The following is a 25,139-nucleotide window of genomic DNA, read 5'->3' as shown; positions in this document are numbered from 1 at the left end:
GATAATCTCAGTAACTAATCACTTGTTTTGGTTGTTTTCATAACCCATTTACCCAAACTGACAAGCTCTGAAAACACACATGTAGGGACACTGAAAAGTAGATGTCATTAATCTTTAGAAGTTGCAGTAATTAGCAGTGAAGACAAAGGCACAACATCTTTCAAAAGTGGAGCAATGGCAGGTCTAGCGCCTGCTGGCTGGTTGCAGTATGATGTATAGCTCCGCCCATCAGTGACAAAACAGCACATCAAGTCTGCCCTCTGGTCTCTATTGCGCAGACTCTGGTTGCAAATTTGACAGCATGGTGGACTGGTTTGGCTTTATTTCCATAGAACGACAGTGAATAGAACCGCGCCGTTCATGTTTTCTATAGTCACTGCTGTAATCGGTGTACTTTTTGCTATTCAGTGTGCTGGGTTAGGTGAACCTTATTTTTTTGAAACACACATTAACAGACATAGGCTCATGGAAAACAGTCCCCTGACTGAGAATAAAGTGAATGGCACTAATAGTACATGACCACAAAATACACCAGAATTGAAACTACAACATGAGCTGAAGCATTGGGATCACCTGTCAAATATGCTGCCGGTCCTTTAGCTCCACCCCACTGAAGCATGAACTCTACAAGACCTCTGAAGGTTCACTGTTCAGATCAGATTGAGATCTGCGTAGTCTGCCATTGACAGAAAGGTGCCAATTTGAAGGGTTGTATACATAATAATATAATTATCAGGATACATATTAAATAAAATATAATTAAAGAAAAACTTTCTGAGCCTGTATGAGATTCTGCATTGGAGTTGCAGTGATGACAGGCCTTTAATACAGGGGTTTAAGCATTACAGGATTTTGAGTGCTGTGCTGAGTTCTCCAAGGCATATGGCAGGGCCTTTCTGTCTTTAGCCTTTAAAGATTCCAGGCAGGAAATAGAGCTGAGCTTCAATCTCTGTACAAAGGACTGCTTAAGAAGTGGTCATAGAAATTTAGAAGCAAATCTAAGCAAGGTGTCAGCTTTCTGAAATGTCAGTGTAACATTTTGAGAGGTTGAATAAAATTATACAGGGTTAGCCTAAAGGCTCTTAAAGGTTAGCTTGTGGATATCTCAGCAGCACATTTAGGGTTTGTGTTTGTGAATCAAAAACATGTTAAGATGGAACATTAGCCTTTTTTATAAAAGTGCCTAAAACTACATTCACTTACACACATGTAATTTTAATCTGTTTTTAACCAGGGCATCGTGGAATGTGCTGGAAGCGCCAGTTGGTAGATTGGACGAGCCTTTCCAGGTGACAGTGCAGTACACTTCATGTAGTGGGCATGATGTTGGAATACTGGCCATTGATTCACTGAAACTGAAAGACTGTGATATGGGTGAGTTTATTTTATTGATTTGTCAAATAAAATTAATTATGTAACTTTGGCTGCAGACTTGTGGGGGTGTGAATCTCTCATTTAACTATTTGTATTGAATTCTTTGGGAAACAATTTGAAATGTCAGATTTCACCACATTTCAATCTGATTTGATTCTGAATTATTTTAGCAAATACACAAATATAACTGGAGAATCAGTTTTCATAGACAGTAAAAATGGAGCTCCTACTGGGCCAAAAACATATACCTAAAATAAAATGTGTAATGTACAAAGTCCATTTGCAGAAAAGTTAAGATTTTTTGTATAATGGAGTAAAAACAAGAATCTGTGATTTGTTAATTATCTTGAACCTTTATTTAACTGACAAAAGCACAAAAAGTCAATCGGTGAAATGCAAGTCCTGCAAAAAACACTGTTGAATGTGCACGACCTCCAGCCCTCTGACGCCATTACATGAGAAACCGTCATGCTACTGTGATAAATATAGCCTCATGGACTCGGGAGTGCTTGGGAAAAGAGTTGTTACTAACCACAGTCCACAGTCCTGCTGCACCTGCAACCTGGAACACTATTACACAAGCCGTACATCAATTATATGAGGAAATGCAGCAGAGTTCTCTAACCAGAGTCATCAAGCTCATCTTACAGCAAAAGCCAGTGGAAAAGTGTGCTGTGCTCTACAGGAAGTCCACATGGACATTAATTATTCTTCATCGCAAAGACGAAAAGGACCATCCAGACTGACTAAAATCCAAAAGCCTGCATCTGTCATGGTATAGGGGGTGCATCAGTGCCCCACAGAATGGGTAACTTGCTGGTGTATGACGCTACCATTGGCACAGATGCACATATTATGATTTTAGAGAGACAAATGCTGCCATCAAGGTGAGGTCTTTTTCTGAGAAGTCCACGGTTATTTCAGCATTCTGAATTAGCTACAACAGCATAGCTATGTAGACACAAAGTGCACTGTGGTATCTGGCACTAAGGTGTGTTACCAGCCTTTCCTGGCTGTTCCCACATCGGAGCTGTGGAATGTAACATTGAAGTCCATTTGGACTTACTCTTCCAGACTTCCTGGCTAGAATCATGCTGTCTTTAGGGACAAATAGCTATTAGCTTCGAATAACACATCTTCACCTTTCGCTAGGGGTGTATCTGATCACAGAACTCACAGTTCAGAACGGATCATGGATCATTTTTTGATCCAGCAAGACAAACTTTGCTCTCCATTGATCATGTCACTTCAGAAATGTGACCATATGTCGGATAAAGATATGTGCCATTAGTTGCTGTGTTGTGATGCTCACTGTTCTGAGTGATGTGTATCCGGTTAGTCTTCACTCTGCTTTCCCAAGAGACTCCTTAGTTTTGAGTCACATATGGCAAAAAAAATGAAGAACTGACAACATATTTTCTAACGTGAAATATAACAGCGCTTCTGCAGCCATACGCAAAGTTAGATACGGCGTGCTTGGCGGCCTGGAACCCTTCCACAACACTTGTTGTTTCACAAAAGATGCAACACACACGTCACAAGGTTTCAGTTTGTCTTGTGCTGGAATACAAGCTATAAACGTATACAGAATAACTGTATTCCACACTATTAGGATTAAACTTTCACAGTTAATCCATGGTTCACTTGCTTGCCAAACTGTGGGGGGTCTGTGTGTATGGAGCGCCATTATTGATATATCGGTCACTGCGCTCACTGAGCTCTTTTCCTACACAATAGATGTTGCTTTCTGCGCCTAGACTCGTCCTCGCCTTCGACAGAGAGCGAACGAGAGAACAGAACTGACTGACTAAAACTAACCTCTCTGCTAAAATACATGCAGAGAGTAAGTAAACACAACAGACAGTATCGAGGTCAGCAAAAATAATTAAGGTCATGTTCATACATTGTACAATAAGTCGAAAACGTAATTATGCTGACTGGCCTAACTGACATTGCAGTAGATTTTTTTCTACAGCATATATTGCAATGTTAAAAAAAAGAGGTGGATGATAGAAGTCAGTGATAGAAGTCAATGATCTAACATGTCAGGATATTAATAATGCACTCTGTGTATTCAGGATTGGTGTAAAGTAATGATGTTGGGCAGATATAATCTGGTATATCTGTCAAGGAAAATTAAAACAAAGCAAAGCAAATTATCCTTTTGCATAAAGCAACAAAAATGTTGGTATGTTTAATAAAATTTGCCTTGCATGACATTGCACGTCCTGCATGCCCACATTGAAACAACATATTGTGCAGCCCTAGTACAAGTAGGTTGGTCAGCAAAAACACTGGAAACCTTTCCTTTGTCGGTTTTGTTAGTTACATAATTTTTTTATTGAATTGACTAATAATCAATTTTTAAATTTTTGTTGTTATTTACAAAATGTTCCTTTTATGGAAATGAAGTTTGTTTTTAAAAATACATATATTTTGAGCACTGATCGTTTCATTAAAGAGATACTTTAATGAAACTATCAGCGTTTAAGAATCATCTGTATTGGCAAATTCTTGTTTTTAAAATGATCAGTTTTGGAAAAATGTTTAGATTTAGCAATGTTTTATGTACTTTACATACTTATTGTACTCCAGAAGACCCGTATGATGTCACTGAGCTGCTGCAACAAAATGTCTACATTTGTTTAATTAACTGTATTTATAACCCAACAGAATTAAATCTTATATTTCAGCTTTTTAGGCATTTTATAAATCCTTATGTATTGAAATCAGCGGACATGCACAGTACCGACATATATGCGTATCGATAGCATCAACCCACAATTCCCAATTGATATATCCCTATGAACTATAAAGATGGTTTCCTGTAAATAATTCCAAATGGTATTCATTTTTGTCCACTTCATTGAATATTATGCATCACAGCAGAGCATTCTTGCACCCCTTCTACAGGCTGAGCAACTGGTCTTTGCATCCACTTGACAAGCCAATGTTTGTTGCACCAGAGTGCAACAAAGTTCAAGCTGTTATGATATATGGTGTGATATAGTTATGACTTGGCAACAAGTTGGTTGGTTGAGCCAGAGATACTGTTGAGCTTTGTTTGCTCTGTTGGCCAACCCCTTGATGTTTAAGATCTATTACTCAACATCATATGGACTCTTATGTTATATTCCTGGTTGAAAATCTGTCCTAATTCTCTCACTTTCATGCATGTGTGTGATGTCTATACGAAATCTCTTCTTTCTTCCTCTGGGTCCTGTCAGAGAGTGGTGATTTAGTGCTGGGTCCTGACTGTGAGGAGCACTCAGGCTTTCACTGTGATTTGGGGGGCTGCGTAGACAAAAGCAGAGTGTGTGATTTCCATGCCGACTGCCCTCTGGGGGAGGATGAGGGCTTCATCTGTGGTGAGTCTGGGAAACATTTTGAGGGATTTCTTTGACACTGGAGGGCCTTTGTCAACATAATGTTGTCTAATGTCTGTTAATAAGCCCTGAGGTGAGAGAGGGTTAATCAGTGTAGAAAGTTACCAGATCTTGTAAAAATACCTTCCTTTGTTCATGACACCAAGCTAAGATGGTGCCTGTAAATGAGAAACCCAGCTTGATCCTGTAATAATAACCAGCACATGTAATTAATTAGCTTGCAATTATGGATTATGGTAGTAGTTGGATAATTTGCTGATTATTTTGAGGGTTAATCACAGTGAGTTTTTTAAAAAGTTGATAGAAATAATAAAACTATGCCTTAAGGCATTTTCACACATTATCCAACTACTACCATAATGCATGTCAAATTATGAACATGATCACGTATATTAAGGATGTCTTTCCAAAAGTGACGGACTGCGACACTGCAGAAAAAGAGCAGAAATTTATGAGAGCTATGGAGTTTCTAGCCACGTTTACAGAGCACAGAAGGCGACAACTCATCAGACTTGGCATGAAGCTTCCACTATGTTAAAAATTTCATTCATTTCTTTCATCAAAAAAAAAACTCTTACTTGGTGTGAATAGGCCTTTATTGAGATTTTTATGGAAGATTCCAAATTTGATTTCTTAACAAACAAATTGGTAATTTATTAGCCATTTTATTAACCTGACGCTCACACTGTGTGGCTAAATGCACATGAAACACTCAATTCACTATTAGCCAGAGTCACAAAATTAATAACATAATCTGCTCTTTAATAAAAAAAACAGTTGCCTATTTAAACACACTGTCACATCTGCCCAAAGCAAAATAATGAAATGGTAAATTATTGATTGATTGTTTGAAGCCAGAAATATCAGATTGTGCAACCTCTTTTATAGTATGATATATACCGTGGTTGGTGTAGTGGGTAACAACACTGTCTTTCCCATGGTAAAATAGGGTTTAATTCCTTGCCCTCAAAAACACACCATGCCATAAGAGTAGTTGGGCGAGACTCCTAACACTACATTCACTTTTCTGTGTAACATGATTCAAATGTTAGTTCCTGTGGATAAGAATACACCAAATGCCATAAGTGTAAGTGCTGAATCATACCTTCTCTTTAAAAGCATGGCTGGTGAATATGGCTAACACAGTAATCTGATTAGTCAATAAGCTTTTCACTTCTACTACATTCCTTATCTCCCATGGTCAAGGGAGTGTGTAATTCATTTACACCTACATTTCATCAAAAGCTCTAGCACACCCTAAGGAACATGAGAAGTGATTGCGATTTGCAATTTATGAAAGTTGAAGCATTTATTTGGCCAGGTGCCTATGAGTGATTAATCCTTCTAAGATACGCAAGATTACTTTATGGCCATTTGAATTTCAATGAGCATGCACAGATAAAGTGCGTAGAGGGGTGCGGCAGGACAGCGTGAGTAGGGGCCGTATAGTTACTGGCAGGCTGTGTGCCACACACATTAGCTGTATTAAAGTTTTAGGCCATGATAAATTGTTAATCCTTTCACCAGAGGCGGAGGATAAGCCAACCTGAAAGTGCATCCCTTGCACTGTCAGAGTGTTCTGTTGAGAATGAAGTAACATGGCTGTAGGCATTCATACAAGAAAGGTGTCTTAATTTGAAAAAAGACTTGGTACTGACCACAGGTATTTTCACATATATTAAAGTATCTTTATGTCATAACAAAACTTTGTATCTACAAAGGAGACTTTACAGGAGAAGAAAAAATGCTGCTTGATTTTAATGTATATTAATGCAGTATTTTATGTATTGATACATGTATTGGTCCACTTATAATGCAGTATTCACATAGTTGAAAAATCAACCACAGTTTTAAATGTTGTATAATGGATAAAACTAATATGCACTCTTAAAATTAAGTGGGCTTCAGTGGTTATTTGAGCAATGCCATAAAGAAGTAAAGAAGTCAGTAAAGATGTGTGAGTGTGAAAAAACATCACTTGATGTGAAGGTTCTCTATCAGTTTAAAGGTTCTTTACACTCACTATCTCTATTACACATAGTTCTTTTTGGATCCAAAAGTGGTTGTTCTGTGGCACCGCTGAAAGAACCTTTTGAAGCACCTTTATTTGAAAGATTTGACTTGATGGTGATGTTAACTTGATAACTATCTAGTGTTTTGTGGCTTTAAAAAAAACAAACAAATTCAAACTAAAAGACATTGTCTGAAAATAATTTGGGATATTTATTTACTCTTTAATTAGAGCACCTTCATTTTACATGTGTGCATGCCCTTGTCCCTGTGCTGGTGCTTTTTGCTCTTAGCTCAAAACCTGCCATGTACTGAAAGAAGATTGCTCATCATTCAGTGTAGTCCAAATGCAGCACACTTACAGAGGAAAGGAAATGAATACTTCCAGAAAGTGATGAAGCGTCTGAGCAGGGCTGTTGAAGTCTCAGCAGAGTTGTAGGACCAAGGGGACTGAGAAGATCAAATTCTAGCATTACTGCGTGGCCTGGCTGCTATAACAAGCACCACTTTCCTTAGACCTCCCCTGCTGTCAGCAGCAGTTAGCTGCAGTTATTTTCATTTTACTGGAAGTAGACACCGCTTAGTGTGCGCAATGCAAAAACATCCTTACAAAGGGTAGCGTGTGGATTTGGCAAGGTGTGTTTAGCATATTTTTCCTCTTCAATAAATGAAAATTTCACACAGTAAGGTGTTGCTGTGGCAGGCTGTTAAAGTGTGATTTGTTTAATCGAGAACCTCAGCAAGAGCAAAGTTAGCCTGCAGGTTTCACATCTTTCTTTTGTGCTCAGAAAACATGCTGGTAGGGTTAAACCAAAAATGAGCTGTCTATGAATATGCAAATCACTGTGATGTGGTGAATCACAGCAGCCCTGCTTGGAGCAGCTATGTGTCTGGTATGAGTAGTGTGCACTGTGGGTCTCTCTTTCAGTTATCCATTCACTGTGTGACATGTGCTCCAAATATATTTGTATGTAATTTGCCTTTGCAGGAACACTGCCGTTGGGCTCATACTGTTCCTTCGAGTCAGGGTCTTGCGGGTGGTCAGCATCTGATAGACAGTCTTCCTGGGAGTTGGCCAGTGGTGAACAATTGTCTGAAAGCACTGATCTTTTAGGAGCAACACTCCAAAACACTCAAGGTATTGCATTAATAACCTACTACAATTCTATCCCTAACAAGAAAAAGCACCTACATTAATATTATATGTACAGTGGTGTCCACTGTACAGTGGTGGAGAACACTGGTTAAAAATATTATATTTTGCATATTTTATTATTTTAATAATATATATTTTTAATCAACATAAAAACTTGAATCAGACACTGAACTATTGATGTGCCACATGTGCAGGTGAAAATCTGCCATTTTGGCTACATCTGGCACATTTACATTATGTATACAGTTGCTCAGTTATAAAGTTACTCAGCCCCATTGGAAATTAGGTTTATTAGCAAAAGTTTCAGCGGTTTGTGATACACCAGTCAAACAAGACAGATTTAGGTATCTTAACACAACTAATAGAACAAATTCTTTCTCCACATTCAATGCAAAATGCCACTTTGAATAGAACAAGAGCACACATTTGCAAATCAGGTGGCAAACCAAGGGCTTCATTAGTTACATCAGGTGGGCTTGAGATAGAACACAGCAAAAACTTGGACTGGCTAGTGCTGTATATACAACTGTATATAATAATGACATTGATAAATGAATTAATAAATTATCCCTGTTAATTGATTAAATAATGTAAACATCAGTAAGTAAAAATAAATAATTTAACAAACGAAGGTGGTAACAAAAATAGATGGCAAAAAGAATGAATCTAATTTAGTCTTGTAACATATCTAGTCTGAAGTAGCACAAACTCACAATGTGTGATGTCATGTTGTGTCATCCTGTGGGGTTGTGGAGAGTAGTTCAAGTAGGTTAAGCATTCTAAATGTATTCTACTTTTGTAAAATGTAGTAGTAATTAAAATAAATATCTGATCAATATCACATATAATCAATTTTCCAATATGAGTATCAGTAATGGAAAAGAGTATATCGTTGCTGCCCTGCAAAAACCTTTTATGTCCATTTTTTGTACTATAATAAATGGACCAATGGAAATGGAGGGAGGAGTTTTGCATTTTGGTGGATTATCATCTGTTTGGTAGGAAAATGACCAATCTGAGTTGGCAGTTCATTTAAATACTGTGTATTTTAGTCTTATATTATACAACATATTAGACAAATGTTTTATATCTAGAACCAATATTGTGACAGATTTAATCTAATTCTCTTGGATGGGCCCATCCCTCAGCTCTTGGTAGAGGAAGATCAGTTTAGTAAGAAACATAAGGTCTCAAAGGGATCCCTCCAAAATGAAAAATTGATCCCTGTGTTTCTCCAATTTCACGCAGAATGGAAACCTGCAGTTTTAGTTATGAATGTCACTAATGGGACTTTTCCCACAGATGAATACTGGCATGTTCTGTAGATACCACTCGGAATCCCTTGAAAAATTCTTCAGAGAAAATTGCAGTGATTTAAGAGTGCACTTCAGTATTATGCATCTCAGCTTGATTCTGGCAAGTCAGACAAGGTTTTGGTGCATGCAGGGCAGTCGTTCAGTTTAGAGATAGCCGGCTGGTGTCCAGCTTTGTTGCTCCAGCTGAGATCTGCTTTGCAGCTTTAGAGTGGAAACATGTCAGCTCTTGTCTTTCTCTAGAACATAGAAAAATAGTTAGGCTTGCTTCTTCCTTTAAGCTTGTCTTGGTCTGAAGGTTTGTTTCTGTGCTTTCAGGAATGCTTATAAAGTTGGTATATGGTATCTGAGGGTTTTTAACTTTTTTCTGAAGAGCCAAATGTTGTTTGAAAAGCTATTTTTTTTACAACCAAACAGCGTGAATGCTTAGAAGTAGTGGGTTACTCAGTTTGCTATAGTTTAATAAACTCCATAACTTCCCATATATTGAAATATAGAAACACCCAATTATTTATGTTTAATTATATGGAGAGTTATGGCGTTATTTGATTAACATTTAGGATGACAGGTTTGTTTGTTTTAGTTTGACTCAATGTCTGTAGATGAGAAACATCTTCTTCATGTCTTCTTCTGTCTTGTAGGTCACTTCCTGTTCCTAAAGGTCAGAGGTACTGCTAAAGGCAACGAAGCATCCATTCAAAGCCCAGCTCTTCCCTTAACTGTATCTAGCAGAGACTGCCAGGTGAGAGTTGAGACAGTGGCTAGTCAGACAAAATCAAACCAGCAACAAAAAAAGTCAGCAACCTTTTCATGTTTTTTAAAGCGAATGCATTAAGAATCTGGCTTGTATTGGTGCCAGTGTAAGTCCATTAGCTTAGCATCCTCCATTGTAGGCTACGGAAGCACATGTCAGATACCCAACATGTCTTGGCTGTTTGACTGCATTTGGTGTTTCGTACCATCAGGTTGCAATTAGTTGCTTTACTCTACTCACTTTACATGTTATGCTTGAAGTCAGCACCAGGTATTCTCCCACAGTTGTGGCCAAATGGCTTTTTTAGATAGCCATGCATGTTCTGCCCATCTGAGGCCATTTACTATTACCTGTGTTGTTCATAAATCATTCTGTGTAATTTGAATGGTGATATTGTGTCAGATTTAATCCGCTGTTTTCTGATATGCAGTTGCGCTTCTCCCTGTATCTATACGGGGATTTTAATGGCACAGTGCTGCTGTCGGTGGAAGAAAATGGTACTGCAGCGACTCCTTTAGTGTGGGAAAGAACTGGACAGTGGAAGGACAACTGGCAGGACGTCACTCTGCAAATCAGTGACCTGCTAAAAGGGTAATGGAGATGGTGAATTTTAATTTGGCACCAAGTAAAAAGAAATGGAATTGACTGTCACTATAGGTCACATGTTTTGAGCTGACTCTGGCTATAATTAGACTCTCAAACTAAATAAATGTAGGTTGAATAGATGTTGTCTTCATAATGTTCTCATCCCTTGCCGCATTATTTGTGTTAACTGCAGGTTCCACCTAAAAGTGCGAGCTCTGTGGGCCGCAGACGCGAAGGCCGACATTGCGCTGGATGACATTTCTTTAAGTGCTGCATGTTTTGACACAGGTGACCTTTTGCACACAACACACACAAAAACACCATCAGCGTCATAAGAAAACCTCATAACTCATAACCGATTTCTTTCTGTATTTATTTACTCCATTAGGAAATGCCAGCTGCCCTTTACGTTATGTGATCATTTCATTGCATTTTTTTACAAGGGTTACATTAACCCTTTAGACCTGACCAGAATTCTGGAGCACTTGCTTGTCTGTGTGATGTACAAGTTGAGTGGAGCGATTGCCTCTTACTTGTGCTCTATTTTTTTCTTCATCCACAGTTAATAGTGGAGTCCGTCGTTCTGAAGTTGACTTAAAGATTTCTCTTTTACACACTCAGCCTGTTTCCATATGCGACACCCACGCCTCACAAAAATACAACTCTGGCACAATGATTACAAACCGTAACAGTTATATCCACATGCTCCCTTCACATGACAGACATCTGCTCAGTCTGTATGGTGTCACTGCAGTAAAACTGTAAAACTGCATTCCACACTGTAATAGTTAAATGTAGTGGCAATTGACTAGTGGTTCACGTGTGTCCTAAAGCGTGTAGGACGATCCATATTTTGGCTTGTGGGTGATAGTAGAACATTATCTGTGATCCATTACACTACTTTTACCCACATGCCTCACATTAATATACACTTGTGAAGGAGTGTGCTTTCCAACCATGCTTTTGATTGTCAAATACAAGCAACTTTATTTTACTTTATAAATGTCTGTTAAATGCATCGTTTAATGCCTGGGAGTATTAAATCGAGAGGCTCGTATCAAACGATATTGTGCGATATACAATGTATTGTTACACTTCTCCTTGCGTTACGCTAAAAACCCATTGTCAAGCTTTTGATGTAATGTGATGTAGGTAAAGACTATTCTGTGCATTGTGAATAATCCAATTTATCCGAACTCCCACAGCCACATCTGTGATTGATGAAGATGTTGTGAAACACTTCGTATGAGATATTAACGTTTAAGTAACCATTAGCAAACGACATGTGGTGCAGCCTTATTTCAGACTAAAAGAAAACTCGTAAAATTCTCTGGTGCGTTTCAAGTCGGAGACAGAAATTAGTTCTGAAAAGGAAGGCTTGCATATGCAGTTTTATCTTCAGCTAGCTGTGGGAGGCGTCTCTCGCTAAGCTTATGATGTAGCTACTTCTTGATTGCTTCTGAAAGGTGGGAAGAGCAATAAGAACATTTCTTCCATTCGCGTTCCCATCTCACAATGCAGTAATTCTTGTAAGGTTGCTCATTACGCATCACCATTGCATTACTCTCATGCTTGAGGTAGAACATCGCGAAATGAACTCCGGTTGGCGACGAGATGCATGCTATGGTTGAACGTTTCTCGGAACGCTGCGGTTTAGCATTCGCAAGGGGCTTAGAAAGGTTGGCATGGACCTAAACCGAAGACCTGCTTTCTATTCCGCGGTCGGCCACACACGCCGGTGGTCCTGTTGTTCACAATTTAAGCTTTATTATTTATCACTGTTTGTAGTCTTGAGCCTTCATCTCCGGAATTTCATATCTGATTATTATGTCCCCTAAATCGCAGCTCATCTTCTGCTTTCCTTTTGACCTCCTCGCCTCTTTTCATACAACTCTGTGACGATCTCTACTGCTTATATACTCCCTCCCTTTTCCAAGCCGTTATCGCATCCAATAACTCAGGCCCATATGCTTGAAAGCATCTCACAAATCATAGCTCACTGACCTCCTGTTTTCCTGAAGTTTATTTTTTGTGATTTATCATCCTATCTGCAGAAAAATGGAAAAGCAACTACAAATGTCTGGGATAGGATGTTCAACCCGAATGCAATAATCCTTTTATTTCTTTCTCTCTTCTTGTTCTTTCTTTCATGCTCTCTCTCTCTCTCTGCCTGGTTTGATCAGATTTGAATGCACTCCTTTTTGAACATCATGATTTAGATTCCATCGGCAAGCTGGACTTCCTGAGCCCCCTTCCTGAGCCTTCTGTATCAGGTACAGTGAATTACCAGGATGGATTGATTCAATACCTTTGTAATGAAGTTTCTTGCCAGGACAGACGTTCTCCAGCTAGAGACTCAAAAAAGGGGAAAAACATCATTTAAAAAATATATTTAGAGCTTTATTTAAGCATGAAGCCTCTACTTCATGTGACGTGTGATAATAACGTGTTTGAATTTTTAACACCTAGTTTGAGCTGGATTGAGGAGAAGCCAAATCAAACCTATATTATTTTACATTTACAGCATTTTGGCTCATGCTCATATCCAGATGGACTTACATTTGAGTTATCTTTCACAGCTAGGTGAATGTAGTGTTAGGAGTCTCGCCCCAAGACTCTTACTGGTGTAGAGTTTTAGCCTGGACGAGAAATAGAGGATATTGTTGTTACTCACTAAGCCACACAACAAAGTTAAAAATTTTTTCTGCTCAAGTAAATCATTTAACCATTTCAGGTAATTTAAGATTTTTGCACAGTGCTGTATTTTTTCATAAGGTATGTGAACCACAAGGGGACTGTTTATCATTATTAGCATTATTTTTCAGAGGAGTCTCAGATGGCATGGTGGTTCACTTCCTGTGGGGCCAGTGGGCCACGGGGTCCCACTCAAGCTCAGTGTGACAGCGCCTATCGCAACACCAATGTTAGTGTGCTGGTGGGAAAAGAAGGTCCTCTCCGGGGCGTCCAGATGTGGAGGGTTCCTGCCACTAACCGATACAAGTAAGCAGAGAACTAATACCAAGCTTGGAGAATAGATTTGGCATGAAATTTAATTTCTGTTTTTGCACTGTAATCTCAAATGAACTATTTTATGTGCTTTCTGTCACTTCATGAAATAGTAATCTATAAAAATGTACAAATGTGAAAGGAAAATGTAAAATTTGTATTTTAAGGGCAACTCCCAGAGCTGTTGAGACTGGGATTTCTGCCACTGCTGGTAGACATTTTACATTTACATTTATGGAATTTAGCTGACGCTCTTATCCAGAGTGACTTTCAAGGTTACTTGTATTACAGATATGGGCCGATATAGTGTTAGGAGTCTTGCCCAAGAACTCTTAGGTAGGTATTTATAGTTATCCTCATGCAACGCCATCTGCAGGAACCCGAAGTTAATACCACCTTACACATGCAAGGTGACAAATTTTATGCCCAGGTAGATGGTTGTTGAAAAAATGTCTTAATGAATTTTTAAGTCCTTTATAAGATATAAGTTCTTTTAGAAAATCAATCATTTCTTTCATTCGAACAGGGGGGCGTCACAGATGTAAAGGCAAGCCTTTCCTTAACAGAACAAAACAAGAATGTCAGTCAAAACATGGGTATCAAACATGGGTGCTGAAACAATCAAACTGAACTAAATGAACAAAAGACAGACTGGCAAACAGAAATAAGCATAACACATCTGTTAAGGCATAGAGGTAACTTACACATTGAAGACACAAAGATCTGACAAAGACTGCATAAAACAAAGGGCTACATATACAGAGACAAACTGGCAACACTTTGACCGGGATAACAAAGGGGATGCTGGTGAGGAACCAGGAAAGCCTGCAAGCACTAAGGAGTAGGCGGGACAAGAGAGGGACTCAAACATAAATACAGAACCTTGTGCTTTAAGGAACATGGCAGACCAAGACAAACAATGACATGCAGACTGGGAATGACACACACAGGAAAACAGGGATGTGAAAACCAAGGAAAGCGCATACGGGGCGAAGCCTGACAGGCGCTCATGCTTTTAAATACTTAAAAGGGAAGAAACAAGTACGTCAAGAAAGTTAATGCTTTGTTCCTCTAATGGTTAAGTGTGCTCATTGCTGCTTTGGCCACGCCCCCTCTTTATCTGCCTAAATGTCACATCATGTGGCTGGTGGGCACGGCTTATTCCTTCAAAACTGTCAAGATTGATTGTCACAGTAACCAGGGTTTAGAGGGTATGCACTACAGAGAAATAAGCCTTCGTCCTACTCACATTTCTCTTCTCTCTATCTATTGCTCTCCATTCTCTCAGTCACACACACACACACACACTCTTGAAAACAGTGAGGACCCATGACTCACTGGTTGAAGGCATAGATTAATCTGTTTCTGCACTCTACTTAATCTGGCCTCTCCGCAGCGAAGCCTTTGAACCGATTTGCTGTGATTGCCAGGCTAGTCCTGGGAGCTCATTAGACGCTGCTAAGATGTGCCGGGAGGCAGGCGAAGAGCGAGAAACTAGCCGAAGAGAAAGACAGATGGCTACTTCTTTGCTTTCACTCACTAGACTGTTGAGCTTTTAAGCCCCCCTCCACACACACACACACACCTATTAAAAACAGAGCACTGTCATGTGAAATTCTGGCAAGTGTGTGATACAGATGACCAAGCCTTTCCTCCCTTCTTTAGTCAAAGTATTCCAAAGTGTGATGTATGCATTTTCTGATGTGCCCTAAGTCACAGCTGGTGCTAATCACAGCTGGTGTTCCCTCACAATACTATAGGCTTGATCTTTTTGATGCGCCTGGAGATTAAGGTCTCTTTCCTCTTGTATAATGGATGTGCCAGTGCAGGCTAATTATAAATATCATCTCATGTTAATGCTAGTGCTATTGCTAATTCCAGCAGCACATAGTTTTTTGGATGAATTCCTGTTAGGTCTGTCTTCTCAAACCAGATAACATTTGTAAGCAAAACATCCTTTGGTTCTGTACATCAACACTGAAGATTGAAATCAAGCAATAGACATTACCCAGACCACAAATCTAGTGTTTTTCCATTGAGTTTGAGGATTTAAGATTAAAACTGTCAAACTACATTCAAACACTGGATCAGAATTTGTGTATAAAACATTTTACAATTGCAATTTAAACTATTCCCCATTGAAAATTAGGTTCATTTGCAAAATTCACAAACGTTCAGCTGTTTGCAGTAAACCAATCAATCAAGACCAATTTAAATAGCTCAGCACAGCCAATTTAACAAGCGCTCTCTCCACATTCAACACAAAATGCCACTTTCCATGACGACGGCAGTCTCAGAATTATTCAGCCCCTTCAGGACAAGCGTCTGTAGGACTTAGTAGAGCATCCTCATGCTGCAAACGCAATGCACAGCCAGACACCAGCTTCTGGCGGAGTTTCTAAGGACCAAAGCCCATTCCTCATGGGCAATGACCTCCAGTCCACTAATATTTATGGGTTTGCTCGCTGCAACTGCCTTCTATAAGAAGAGTCGGCTCCAGTATGCTCAAAACCGTACAGTTAAGCCACAGAGGGACTCTGTTCTATGGAGAGATGAAAGAATGGGCCTATGAATCAACGGTATGTGTGGAGGAAAAAGAATCAACATAAAAAACAGCTTGCCTATAGTGAAGCATAGCGGTGGCTTGGTGATGCTCTGTGGCTGTTTTGTTTCTTCTGGCACTGGAAACCTGGAGTGTTTTGGAAGGCAAGATGGATTCAATCAGCTATCAGGAAACCCTAGGAGAAAACATCATGCCTCAAAAATGTCATTGGACCTTCTAACAGGACAAGTTATCCCAAGCATACTTGGGCTTGATTTCAGAAGGAGTGACTGTCACAGTCAGAACCATGATTATTAGTTAACTGAAGGCCATATGAGGAATGAGCTAAGATTTCTCAGGAATTCTGCAGAAGCTGGTGTCTGGCTATGCATTGTGTTGAACTTTATTGGAGAAAGCACTTGTTCTGTTAGTCGTGTTAAGCTATTTAAATGGTTCCTGTTTGATTGGTTTATTGCAAACAGCTGAAAGTTTGTAAACAGTATAATGTAGAATCTTCTGTCAATTTTTTCCCGTGATTTGATTAACCATTTTTACAAAAGTAAGATGCACAGGACGAATATATTACTTTTTATGCATTTAGCCAGCCAAATTGGGTTTTATTTTGTTGAATTTTATTAAATAAACACAGATTCCAAACTGAACGGTGTAGTGTATGTGTAGGTATGGTCTGGACCTAATGCAGTGATAGGCTAATGAAATTTCTTTGGTCCATGTAAAAAAAACAAAAAACAAATAATAGGTTGTGCAACAGCCATTCTACTGTCAATACTGACTGTGTGTTCACTTGGCTTGCAGGATCTCAGCCTATGGAGCTGCTGGAGGCAAAGGAGCGAAAAATCACAACAAGCGCTCTCATGGGGTCATCATCTCAGCCATCTTCACACTGGAGAAAGGGGATCTCCTCTACCTTCTGATTGGTCACCAAGGCGAAGATGCTTGTCCTGGGGTGAGCATGGCTACCATTCACAAGAGTAACAAAAGAATATCAGTCAGGTGCTACTTGACTGTGCCTGAAGATCTCCTGCAGCTCAAAAGGCCAGTTGTGTGAAAGAGCAAAATTCAGTCTATGCATTTGAAGTGGTGTCTTTCTTACATTACGTGATCCCTGGTAAAAAGAAGACTTTATGAATGTGCATTAAACGGATTAAAATGGTTCAAACTGGCTGCAGAATCTCAGTTCAGTTCATGTTTAGAATGTTTTTTCTTTAAAGTTACTGTTTTGGAGATACCTTGATTAGACGTAAAATCAGAAATAACATTGGCGATCAAACTTTTGTTTCATCATTTTGGATGGAGTCAAATATGGAGAGTTTCATCTTGTTCAGGGGGACTAAGTACATTGCTGTCAAGGAAATCGACATGCCAACTGAAAAAATCAATATTACACTTGTCTAAAAATGTCTTATTTAAAGTTATTCTGTAAAATGGCCCAGACGTACAGTATTTAAACTACTAACATTGTGGTGAACCCCTTTCCTCACTGTTTACATTTCTTTGTCACAGATGGTATCAATGTAGCCATATTTCCTATGACTAATTGCCTTTTTTTTTAGATTTTTTAGATTCTTTAGATCTCGTAGTAAGAGGGCACTACTAAGTGCAGGGTCATGATATCCATACCAAATCACTCATAACAGTTCTGATTAAAAAATTAACTTCTTGAAAATCATTTTTTGATTTTGGATTCTCAATTGAATATGAAAAGAAGAAATTATATTCTAGCGCCTCTTTACATCTTGTAGTTTCCTGTGACTGATATGTGGACTATATTTAAGATTTTGAAAAAATACATTCATATTTGGTAGCCAAATTATCTTTGCATAGTCTGATAGAAATCTCATTGTAATGTGCGAGTAATACCCAGATCAGCTCCAATATACAACATTCAATATCTGGTGCTGCAGAAATCACAATTTTGCATGGTGCTGTTAATTTCTTTATGGCAGTTAATGCTTACAGGAAGACTGTTTAGAATAATTAGGTAAAAAAAATTAAGCATAGTGAGGATAGTGAACCAAAGCGGTGTGTTTTTAAGGTAGTCTATTGAATTTAATTAAAGGGTGTGGTCCCTTCTCCACATGCAGAACAGCAGACAGAGGCACTGTTATAGTAGGGGTTTTGCTTGTTGACTGTCTTGGAAAGGGGTTGGTTTACACTGGTAAAACATCTGGTAAAACATCTGGCTGATAGAGTCTAAATCTTCGTTTGGAGTCTTATCAATGCTTTTATGTGCGTAAGCCCTATCTGTATATATGCTGTTATCAAGATGCATGGGTCGTCCAGGTGTGAACTACTGCAATATTAGAATACTTATTGCTTCTCCACCTGATCTTGGCCATACAAAAGGTCAAGAGCATCGCTGCTGAGGTTAAACTGCTAGTTAGTATGGCCTATTTTGCCTCATGCTCTCTGTCTCTCTTCCAACCCTGTAGTCTATAGGAGCATTTGGAGGCAGGTTTGGGTTAAATTCCACATTTAGCAGTACTAGTCGGGCCAGTGTATTGGTTGGGGTTAGACTTTTATGGGTAAAGATTTTCTGCAGTCTGGTCACGTGACTATTATTCTTCTATAGTCAGATTATTATAGGATGATCAGGCTGCATGTTATAACATGGCTACTTAGAACACTTCGCACATAGCTTGCCCTGCTGATCTTGACCTGACAAAATGGGCACTCTATAGAAGTATATATAGAGAATCTAGAGAAGTTGCTGTAAAAATAGAAATTGTATTCACAGCAAATGTATAAAATAAATTGCTAGTATTTTAATATGTTTAATAAGTGGCCAATTATTTTGTGTACATTATGCCTCTAAATCTCAGTCAGGAGGGGCAAATATCACCTCTTCCAACTGTATTATTTTCTACGCTGCCTGCAAAACCGATTGTATTCTGCTTACATCTCCCTTCCCTGTCCCCTTTTGCTTGTCCCGCAGAGAAACCCTCTGACCCACAAAATCTGCCTGGGTGAGTCGTCCGTCATTGAGGACGACTTTGACAGAGACGGTTCTGCTATGGAATGGGCCGGGGGCGGTGGTGGCGGTGGGGGAGCTACATTCATTTTTCGGGTAAACGTCTTTCCTTTCTTCCTTTTCTCCCCACTTCTCTCCCCACAAACACATCCCCTCAACCGAGTGACACTGCCTAAAGGAAAGCATGTGGACAGCAGCCTTTTCCTCAGTGTATGTCTAGACAAGCATTTTTGAGACATACTGAAAGTATTTGGAGTCGTCTGAACTGGGCCACAGATGGAAGTGGGGATGGTCTGGGATGATAACAGTGGGTTGAGTTGTTCTCTGAGGAAAGACAACAACTTTTTTTTCTCTTTCTCCTTTCTTTTTTTTGGGATGCTTGGGTGTAGATGGAGAACGGGGAGCCTGTGCCTCTGCTGATTGCAGCGGGCGGGGGAGGGAAGGCATACCTGGAGGAGCCCGAGAGCAGTTCGGACCAGATCCCTCTGGAGCAGTATGAGAATGACACAGTGGCCGCCGGGGTCAACGGCAGAACTGCAGCAGCAGGTCTTCATCTATTGCACCTCATTCTCAGACAAGCCAAGCTAGGGCTGCCACTATTGATTATATTACCAGTTGAAAAATCTGCCTGATATTCTGATGGGTCATTGAGTAATTACAGTTTTAAAAGGCCAAAACATTTCAGACTAATAGTTTAGCCAAAAATGTGTAGAAAAAAGAAAAGGTTACCTCAGATGCAGTCGATCAGTAAAGACGAGTCTGATATCTGATGAAGACTTACAACAGGAGAGTAGATTGTCGCAAATCTCATCACGGTAAGTTTAAATGCAAAAATCTTTATTCATTTGCTTAAATATTCTGTCGCAAATCTAAATAAACATATAAAAAAATATGTGAAATGACTTAACCAGTGACTAACTTTAACTTTAGAATTTAAATATTTAAGCTAAAATCAGAACTAGATACATCACCAACTGCATAGTATCTTGCTTTCCGGTTACTGAACATGGAAGTTTACTGAAAATGGCAATTTTGTTTTGTTCTAAATACAAAAGTAGCTCTGTGTTCTACACCACACTGATACCTGGATGCAATTGCCAAACTATTGGCGCTTGTCCACTGCATTGTAACTACACTATTCTGCTCTGCTTGCTTTTTGGTACCTGGTATCTGCTTCGTTCTCCACTACTACAGCTTGTCATGTTTTAGTCCCTACTAGGCTCACTTAGAACCATGAGCGGGCACATACTAAAGGTGCCAAATTTACCCAATGAAAAACAATAGAGCGGAGTCAAGTAGGGTAATGTAGGTACCATGCAGTGGAAAAGCGCCATATGTGGTAAAGGGCTTAAGCTGGAAACTTACCTCAAAATGAAAAAGAATAAAAAAAGAAAAGAGAAATAGAAAATTGTGGATAGACTTTAAACAAGCTTTTGAAACAGAGGCCTTCTGCACAAAAAGAGTGGAGAAAGATTCTAACTCTAACTGAAATACTTTTAGCTGATACAAAATAAGCTGTGATTTCTGCCAAAATGGCTGTTACTAAGTAATGGCTGATTTTGAGTTTCTAGTTTTATGTTATGAAAGACAAGTGCATTAGGATTTGCTGGAAATGTGCGTGTTTACTACATTTCCCATTCCCATTGTATACTACTCTTAACTACTCTTACTCTTATCCTTTTTCTGACTTGTATTCTAAACCTACTTTCCAAGGTTTCTGCTGATTAAAAAAAAATGAAGTTGGCTGGAAAGGAATGCTGCATGATATTGGGGGGGTGTGGGGCGGGGATACATTGCAATATTGTGTTGTTCTGCAATGTGTATTGCAATATTAATAAATATAAGAATTTTCACCAGATTTCTCCAGAGGTCAGTAATCCAGCATGTCATGATATTAATAATGCTCTCTGTAAATCAAAGATCAGGGTAAAATAAATTATATTGGGTCCATCTGTCATGGACAATGAGAAAAGTGTGTATAATTTACATTTGTTGTTCTTAAAGGCAAATTAGGAAAAGCATGAGAGAGGACAAAAAATAGATTGTTACTAGTTCTAAATCGGACAGAAAAAACACACAGATACAGTAAGTGGACCCTTAGGGAAATATGCAGGATATGGGTCCTTTAAACTAGTAGTTTCGCAGTCTGAAAATAATTTTGCTGCGGTTCTAGGCAACACAGAAAAATGATCAGTGAATTGCGAGGCATGTCAGGTGATTGCTAATGATCAGGAACGTGTCACTCTTTTCATTTGATTTTTTTTTTCTCATTTCTTATGCTCTACTCGAGCTGTTTTGTATATGCTTTCTGAAACACTCCATTTGCTCCTAAGCAGCAATTTTCATTTTACCAAACTCTTTTTCTGTGGTTTTGGCCTTAGGATCTTATGACAGTCCACTTAATAATGAATGATGTTCTGTGGGTAAATAATCTAGCAGATGCTTTTATGTTTCTAATAACATGAAAGCCTTTCAGTATTTAATCTACTGTCAGTATAAAAAAGATAAAAAATGATTGTGTGATTTGAGACAGAAAGGTCAATAGATCAGTTTGGTGTTTTGGGACTTTTCTAGACACATGCTGTTTATTTTGTCCAGGGCCAAGAGAATTTGTTGGACAGTTATGAGAACAGTATGGGCAGGGAGTTGTTCATTAACCTTACTTGTGTGCGCATGTGTGTGGTCTGTGCAGGAGGGGGAGGTGGATGGAAGGACACCACTACACTGATCTGGGCAGGAAAGTCTCTGGTCGAAGGGGCAGAAGGGGGTTCTTCCTGTCCCCAGGCCTTGTCCAAACTTGGCTGGGCAACGTTCGGAGGATTTGGGGGTGGAGGAGGTGCGTGTACTGCTGGAGGCGGTGGAGGAGGATACAGAGGTCAGTGTACTGATGGAAACATTGTGATGTGATTTCAAAAAACACATCATATTCCACACACACCCTGTTAATGCACTGTAATGATTTGATGAGAAATGTATGCTTTAACACCGCCTGCCAAGAGATACCTCAGAGCTCTATGTTAACAAAGAACATGGTGGCATCTTTCTTCTATTGCTGCTCATCCATTAGTGAATAGACACTTACCCACATAAAGGTCTTTCTGCTCTCAAAGAAAAAAGGCTTTTCAGAAGAAATAAGGATAAAATTCCAGTAGCCCTTGACAGAAAAAAGGGAAGAGCTGCAGTTGAGTCTTGTAATCTATGTCAGGTAAAGGGCAGAGCCAGGAGGGACTTAGCTGTTGGTGTGGCATGCCCCCAATGTAAACAGTATGAAGTGTGGCCTAGCCATGTGCGGTGCAATCAGAACAGGTCAAGAGTCTACTTAATTAAATGCCCCTAAAGCGTGAAACAGAGGAAGGACACAGACCCCTGCGAGGCACAACCAAAACACACAGCAAGACCAGAGGAATGTGCAGTCTTTAGAGACTTTAACAAACTCCCAGTATTCTGGACATGGCTACATCCAGGCTTGGAGTCTGGGTCTGGATCAGAAACCACCCAAAAAGCAACAAACTAGAGCAAGTGACCAGGAGCTGTTTGGGGGGCATGGAGCCGGAGCTAAGGTGTGGACGTGTGGAGGTGGAACTGGTGCAAATTAGGGCTTGTGATACGTAGGGATCAGGAGACATGAAGTTGGAGGAACCTCTCATGAACAATTGGAGCCATATACTGAAACAGGACCAGCTCTGAGCACAAGAACTAGAACTCTTCTAGAACCAGAATTGGAGTTGCAGTCAGAGGCGCCGGAACTAGCTCAGACCTGGGCCCAGTAGCAGAAGCTAGAGTGACCCGGGTAGCATGAACTAGAACTGATAGACACAGTAATTCTTGCAAATGGAATCGGGGGCACCAGGTGAAGCCAGAAGAGCCTGATTTAACAAATAGGATTGAAAGTTAATGCAGCTTCAGATTAAAATCAAGTATGTGGACTGCATTTATTTCACAGTGCTCAGTCGGACATGACAGTATGAAATATCATGGTATTCTTTTTTTTCCCCCACACTTCTGTTTAGGTGGTGATGTGTCCCACATTGATGACATTACAGCAGATGGTCAAGATGGTATTTCTTTTATCCACCCTTCAGGAGAGATATTTCTGCAGCCGTTAGCAGGTGTGAGATTGAAAGCATATATGTAATTCTAAATGATTTCATTATATATTACAATAATGGCTTGTTGTTTACCTGGTCAGCTAGTGGTCGTTGCTTTTACACAACACAAGTAAACAGGAACGCATCACATGCACAGGAACACACACACGTTCCCACACAGTGATTCAATAAAAGACATGGCAGTGGCAAATGCATCTTGTGCTGTGTAATAAAAGGCCTCATGCAACTCATTAAAAATGCCGGCACAGTCTATTACGAGCAGGGCTTCTGAAGTCTGGTTTTTCCAGATTTCCTCTGTGGAAGGCTAGAGCTGATAAGCTGTATACTGCAGTTTGCCATAGTCATTTTTTGCAATAAAAACAACAATAATAATAGCAATAGTATTATTAGTAATACTAAACAACTTCAGTTAAATTTCTGTCCCGCATACATATAAAATATCTATAAATGATCAGAACAGCGGAAATACTAATCACACGTTAAAGTGAATAAATGGGTTTCGAGGTGTTTGCTTTAGGAGTTTGTGCAAACTGCAAACTGTTTGTGCAATGTGCAAACTCACTTTCAGCTTCAAGAAAACAAACAGAAGATGTTCGACTCGTATTTAGAAGAGACCGGTGCAAGAACAGATATGACATTGTGCAAGTTGTACTCTAGCAGTTGCATTTTGCATGTAACCTGTCAGTAATGGGTACTCCAGTAAATATGACATTTACAGCAATAGTCTATTAGAGCGAAGACAAAAGCATGAGTCATATGTTCATGTTGTGCAGTAGGGTTGACAAAATTATCAAGTTTGTTTGCGACATAATGTGAATCTGACAGTTGTCCTTTAGACCTCCATTTCTTTTCTCCTTCTGTGAAGTCGACATTTCACAGTTACTCAGGATGGCTTCTGTGCTGTTTGATCATTCGTTCATTTTAAACGTTTCCCCCATCAGGAAAACGTTACTCCACAACACACCTCGGCTTCTGACACACAGCTGCCCTCAGAACCCCTCTTTACTTTCACACATTCAGACATGTGCAATCAAGTACACACACATTTGCTCACCATCACCTTCTCTTTTTGCACGCACACATGTACACACACACACACTCAGCAGCTCAGCAGCTGTTTCTCCTCCCTCGCACTCTCATTAATCTCACTTTGCCAGAAAACCGCTCAGCTTCACTGCTCCCTATGTGTCAGGAAACTTCATACAAATTGTCAGAGTGCTCCAGAATGTAACTTACAACTGTCCTGTGCTTTCGTTGAGAACCTTGTGTACCCAGACTGTAGTCTAATAATCACTGCTCAAGAATCTGGAAAGGCCAGGTGTAACATTTATGTTTTGTTAGGTTTTATAACAGATAATGTAATACTGAATATCAAACAATGTTTTAGGTGCAGGGAGCAGAACAGGTTTACTATAGAGTTGTATGGCAAGCTTTAGGCACCCTTGGCAAAATAAGAAGCTTGTTTAAGGCCTAACAAATTTCTAAAACTATTACGGCCTTTTGGTTCTGTTCTTTTATATTGTTTCTATTCTTAGTCAGTGGTAGAATTTGAGGTGTGTTTTGGGTCTTTATCCTGTTGTAGTACCTATCCTCTTTTCAGCTTCAGCCTGGCAACAAAAGGTTTTTACAGGATTTGCTGGTAATTCATGAAATCTGTTCTTCCATCCACCCTTGCAATAATGCTATTGTGGCAAACACAACCCTAAAGCATGATACATCCACCCCCATGCTTTACAATTGTGTGAAATTTAGGCCTTTTTTCCTGCTAATTGTGGACAGAAAGTTCATCAGTCCACAGCACTTGTTTCCTACACTCGTCTGGCTTGTCTAGATGTTCTGTAGCATACTTCAATTATTGATTTTTTGTGACAAGTTCAAATGGCTTTCATGAAGAGCCCTATACAGCACTGCA

The 25,139-nt window shown here is 39.5% G+C and overlaps 1 protein-coding gene across 1 annotated transcript in view; it reads left to right on the top strand.

The window, feature by feature from the left end:
• Positions 1 to 25,139, top strand: part of ltk (leukocyte receptor tyrosine kinase) — a 77,709-nt gene that overhangs the window by 35,009 nt on the left and 17,561 nt on the right. Inside the window, exons 5-17 of the mRNA XM_072689704.1 lie at positions 1,235 to 1,374; positions 4,602 to 4,742; positions 7,759 to 7,908; positions 9,881 to 9,981; positions 10,424 to 10,584; positions 10,772 to 10,866; positions 12,762 to 12,851; positions 13,404 to 13,578; positions 16,943 to 17,093; positions 19,083 to 19,214; positions 19,508 to 19,664; positions 21,811 to 21,993; positions 23,129 to 23,227. Of these exons, the coding sequence (XP_072545805.1) occupies positions 1,235 to 1,374; positions 4,602 to 4,742; positions 7,759 to 7,908; positions 9,881 to 9,981; positions 10,424 to 10,584; positions 10,772 to 10,866; positions 12,762 to 12,851; positions 13,404 to 13,578; positions 16,943 to 17,093; positions 19,083 to 19,214; positions 19,508 to 19,664; positions 21,811 to 21,993; positions 23,129 to 23,227 (1,775 nt within the window). The remainder of the gene's footprint in view (positions 1 to 1,234; positions 1,375 to 4,601; positions 4,743 to 7,758; positions 7,909 to 9,880; positions 9,982 to 10,423; positions 10,585 to 10,771; positions 10,867 to 12,761; positions 12,852 to 13,403; positions 13,579 to 16,942; positions 17,094 to 19,082; positions 19,215 to 19,507; positions 19,665 to 21,810; positions 21,994 to 23,128; positions 23,228 to 25,139) is intronic.

The sequence above is a fragment of the Salminus brasiliensis genome, chromosome 10 (assembly GCF_030463535.1).
Source record: "Salminus brasiliensis chromosome 10, fSalBra1.hap2, whole genome shotgun sequence".
Classification (NCBI taxonomy): Eukaryota; Metazoa; Chordata; class Actinopteri; order Characiformes; family Bryconidae; genus Salminus; species Salminus brasiliensis.
Note: the sequence above shows the minus strand (reverse complement) of the source record. Positions and strands in the feature narration are given on the sequence as shown.